Source organism: Priapulus caudatus, unplaced genomic scaffold (genome assembly GCF_000485595.1).
Source record: "Priapulus caudatus unplaced genomic scaffold, Priapulus_caudatus-5.0.1 Scaffold33, whole genome shotgun sequence".
Lineage (NCBI taxonomy): Eukaryota > Metazoa > Priapulida > Priapulimorpha > Priapulimorphida > Priapulidae > Priapulus > Priapulus caudatus.
Window position 1 is genome coordinate 525,759 of NW_014577094.1, and position 4,882 is coordinate 530,640.

The 4,882-nt window shown below is 49.4% G+C and overlaps 2 protein-coding genes across 2 annotated transcripts in view; both read right to left on the reverse strand.

The window, feature by feature from the left end:
* Positions 1-4,882, reverse strand: part of LOC106816919 (zinc finger protein 62 homolog) — a gene marked incomplete at its 3' end in the record, with an annotated part of 20,977 nt that overhangs the window by 10,144 nt on the left and 5,951 nt on the right. Inside the window, 1 exon segment of the mRNA XM_014821565.1 lies at positions 2,136-2,193.
* Positions 1,895-4,128, reverse strand: LOC106816737. Its single transcript, XM_014821358.1, has 3 exons — positions 4,112-4,128; positions 2,806-3,956; positions 1,895-1,915 (listed from the first exon to the last, which is right to left on the reverse strand). Exons 2-3 carry the CDS (start codon positions 3,448-3,450, stop codon positions 1,895-1,897), a joined length of 666 nt encoding a protein of 221 aa, XP_014676844.1. The 5' UTR covers positions 3,451-3,956; positions 4,112-4,128.

Sequence of the window (4,882 nt, forward strand, 5' to 3'; positions counted from 1 at the left end):
AAACGGGGCGCAACGATTCAAACAGGGGGGAGTTTTCCCAAACGGGGCGCAACGATTCAAACAGGGGGGAGTTTCCCCAAACGGGGCGCGGGCGCCCCATTTGCGCAACGTAGGGAGAACCCTGACTATTACTAATAGCTAGAATTTATAGCAATGCAACTCAAATCGTTTGTGCCATATGATAGTTAGTACACATTCCTACCGGCCATAGCCGCGCGTATGTTAGCCTATGAGCGATACCGCGCATGCATATTTGCTAATTAATTAGACTAATCGTGCTTCAATAGACTCAAAATTCACAGAGATTAAGGCTAAGACTTGAGCTGCATTTCTATAAATTCTAGCTATAATAGACAGATGTCTTAGCCTTAATCTCTGTGAATTTTGAATCTATTGAAGCACGATTAGTCTAATTAATTAGCAAACATGCATGCGCGGTATCGCTCATAGGCTAATATACGCGCGGCTATGGTCGGTAGGAATGTGTTCTATGGCACTATCATATGGCACAAACGATTTGAGTTACATTGCTATAAATATCTGCCTATAATAGCTAGAATTTATAGAAATGTAACTCAAGTCGTTCGCGCCATATGATAGTAATCATAGTTAGTACACTTTCCTACCGGTCATAGCGTATGCGGCGGGGTATGCAAAATAAAAAACGAAACGTCACGAATTCTATTTTTATGCTCCAATCACAGGTCAGAGCAATTCCTCTGTTTAGACGCATGTGTCATTCCCACAGGCACTTGAAGCGTTTCAATAAAATATAATGCTAACTAAATACAAAATCTATTTACTACCAAATTCTTAATGTTTCTATACTCTCTTTCACCTATTATTGCGAACAGTTTCCTGTAAATTCCGTCCAACCATACGCTGCCGGCGCCATTGCTTTCGCGGCGCGACTGTTGCACGCTTACACTAATATATATAACATATATGTCCATCTTTGTTTCTCTTTCAACAACAGTGTTCACTTGTTATAAAAACATACTCTCTCTGTTCGTAACCGAGCTGTGTCACGCAAAATCACTCAAAGACTGACGAAATTCTCGCGTTCGCGAACCTTCCACAGTAATGTAAATGGCTATCAGAATCAGGGCTATATAGACTGGGACTCGCTCCCACCTCGATTACCCATCGAGTGACTAAGCTAAGCTGAGAGGTGGGAGCAATGCCAGTCTATGGACTATAGGCGGCGCACTACTTTCCAACTCCTGTACAAGCCTCGCCATTGGAATGTTGCAAAAACGTTGCAGCGCAAGAATGAGGTCACGAAGAGCGCCGGTAGGCGTTTCCTGATTCTGACAGCCATTTACATTACTGTAGAAGGTTCGCGAACGCGAGCATTTTGTCAGTCTTTGTGTGATTTCGCGTGACACAGCTCGGTTACGAACAGAGACAGTATGTTTTTATAACAAGTGAACAATGTTGTTGAAAGAGAAACAAAGATGGAAGCTGTTGGATGTGTATTGGTGCTGTGAAAGTGTGAAATCCAGCGAGCGTCAAGCGAATTTTGCGATCGCGCTTTCCTACCTGCTATATATATTAGTGTAAGCGTGCAACAGTCGCGCCGTGAAAGCAATGGCGCCGGCAGCGTATGGTTGGACGTAGGATTTGGACGGAATTTACAGGAAACTGTCGGCAATAACAGGTGAAAGAGAGTATAGAAACATTCAGAATTTGGTAGTAAATAGATTTCGTATTTAGTTAGCATTTATATATTTTATTGAAACGCTTCAAGTGCCTGTGGTCATTCCAATGTGAACCGTTACAGAGAATTATCAGTAATAATAGGCAGGTGTTAGTAGTAGTAACATTTAGCTCTAGTAGTACTACTACTAGTAGTAGTAGTAGTAGTAGTAGTAGTAGTAGTAGTAGTAGTACGCTAGCCCTTGTTCGCCACAAGCTGTGGCGAACAAGAGAAAGGCAGCAATGTCGTGAACAATAAACCGTTGGCGTTGCAAAACACAGAAAACATTCGCGTTTTGAACTTCGCACGTATACTTTACATACAGCCACAGCTACAGGCTTGAGTAAAGAACCCGCCAATTCATTCAATATGTATAATCAAGCGAGTAAATTAATTCGAAAGAACTTTAAAGCAAAAAGACAATAACGGCAATTACCTCAACTCAAGTAAAGACGATGGATACTCCCGTAAGCATCGGTGCTGCCATCTGGTGCCTAGTAAAAGAACAAAGCTTTTCTTTTCGATTTTATTGTTTTATTAAATATTGTAATTTCTAACGTCCTAATATTATTCTGTTACTCTGCGTTATACTGCGTTCGATAGCGCAGAAAATGACTAGGAATATTGGAAATTGCCATAATAAAATGAAAAACAAAACTAAAAATAATTTACACTCGTGGATGATTCTACCACAAAAATTGTTTTGAATTTTATTTTTTTATTTTAAATTGTAATTTCTAACGTTTATTCGGTTACTTGGATAGCGCAGAAAATCACTAGAAATATTAAAAATCAATGAGATTCCAACCTGTCTCCCAGCAACAAAACAGTACAGTAGGCACCTACCATCCCCATCTACCTATACTGACTTCAACTCTCTTCTCTTATACCTATTCAACATTCACTAGCTGACGATCTATTTACGTCTTATCTATCACCTATTAGGCAACTTCGATAGGAAGGTATTGGAGGAAAAGAAATAGAAAGTGATAGAGCGAGAGAAAGAAAGGGAGGTAGCTATAGCTAGAGCGACAGAGCAAAAGAGAGATTGACATATAATCAGGAGTGCAGTGGCGTAGCCAGCAATTTGAAACAGGGGGGGAAACGGGGCGTCTCGCGTCGCCAAGGTCGACGGGACGTCTCGCGCCGCCGCGGGCGACAGGGCGTTTTGCGCCTCCGCGGTCAACGGGGCGTCTCGTGTCGCCAACGTCGGCGAGGCGTCTCGAGTCGCTGCGGTCAACGGGGCGTCTCGCGTCGCCAAGGTCGACGAGGCATCTCAAATCGCCGCGGTCAACGGGGCGTCTCGCGTCGCCAAGGTCGACGAGGCGTCTCGAGTCGCTGTGGTCGACGGGGCGTCTCGTGTCGCCAACGTCGGCGAGGCGTCTCGCGTCGCCACGGTCAACGGGGCGTCTCGCATCGCCAAGGTCGACGAGGCGTCTTGCGTCGCCGCGGTCAACGGGGTGTCTCGCGTCGCCAAGGTCGACGAGGCGTCTCGAGTCGCTGTGGTCGACGGGGCGTCTCGCGTCGCTGCGGTGGATGGGGCGTCTCGAGTCGCTGTGGTCGACGGGGCGTCTTGCATCTCTGCGGGTGACGGGCCTTTTCGTGTCGACAGGGCGTCTCACGTCGTCGCGGTCGACGGGGCGTGTCGCGTCTGTGGTGGCGGCGTCCGCGGCAACAGTGTCCATGGCAACGGCATCCGCGGCGACCGGTATAAAGTGCGTCTTGCGACGCAGGCGGTGCTTGAGCCACATGTGCTTCCGCAGAAGCCCCAGCTGCTGCTCGGAGAATGACACCACGCATTTCGGACAACGGTATCTGTTTGCGGTGTCAAATTTCACGGCTCTTTGTGTCTCGCTAACGACTTTGGGTGGAACTCCATTTGCCGTTGGACGAGTCACGTGAGGTGAGTTTATCCGCGTTTTTTTGTTGGAACCGGTCGCTTTACTAGTGCTTGTTTGTTCTCTTTCCTGAGATGGCGCTTTAACCGGCAGTTTTCTAGGTCGACCTGGTCGTCGCTTTAGCGTCGTCGCGGGTGCGCTAGGCCAACCTGGTCGTCGCTCTAGCGTCGTCGCAGGTGCGCTAGGCCAACCTGGTCGTCGCTCTAGCGTCGTCGCGGGTGCGCTAGGCCAACCTGGTCGTCGCTCTAGCGTCGTCGCGGGTGCGCTAGGCCAACCTGGTCGTCGCTCTAGCGTCGTCGCGGGTGCGCTAGGCCAACCTGGTCGTCGCTCTAGCGTCGTCGCGGGTGCGCTAGGCCAACCTGGTCGTCGCTCCTAACCGTCGCGGGGCCTAGTGCCAACCTGCGTCGCTCTAGCGCGTCGCGGTGCCTAGGTCGCACCTGGTCGTCGCTCAGCATCGCGCGCGTGCGCTAGATCGACCTGGTCGTCGCTTCAGCGTCCGCGGGTGCCAGTCGACCTGGTCGTCGCTTCAGCGTCGTCCGCGGGGTGCGCTAGGCTCGACCCCTGGTCGCGCTTCTTAGCGTCGTCGCGGTGCGCCTAAGGTCCACCTGGTCGCGCTTTAGCGATCGCGCGGTCCAGTCGACCTGGTCGTAAGCTTTGGCATCGTCGCGGGCTGCGCCCGGTCACTTGAATAATCTTGTTTTTCCGTTTTGAAGTACGCCTACGCATGCTTCTTTGAGCGCACTCTTCCTTGTTGTTGCTGTTTTCAGTATTCGTGATTCACAGCGCTTTCGCGCGCGTTTATTGTACGAGACTGAACAAGCTTGGGCCACTCTGAACATAGAGACCATTTCCCATCGCCGCTTTCTCTCGCCCCCTTCGTCAGCCGGTACTTCGTATGTCGGTGTCCTTACCTACTGTGCCTGAACTCGGCAGCACTGTGAGTGTCATCCTAGATTGACGATGTCCACAATCTTCCAGACAACTAGGGGCACTGGTACTCAAATGCATCGTCGATCTTGAATCAAATGAGGACAAAACGTCCGACACAGTTCTCACAAGCAAACGGTCATTCTGGCGTGCCAACTCACGTGATCCAAAGTGTGGCTCAACCTAACCTGCGCCACAGGTAGGCCCAACGTACGGTACCCGGGATTTTGCGTTGAACAGTGGATTCATCGCGACTTTCGTGCTCCCTGTAGCACAGATGCTGTGAACTTTTGCCGTTGCAAATTCCGCATTCATACAGCTGCTTGAGTCACGCTCCTCCTGCAGATTGAGTAGTCAC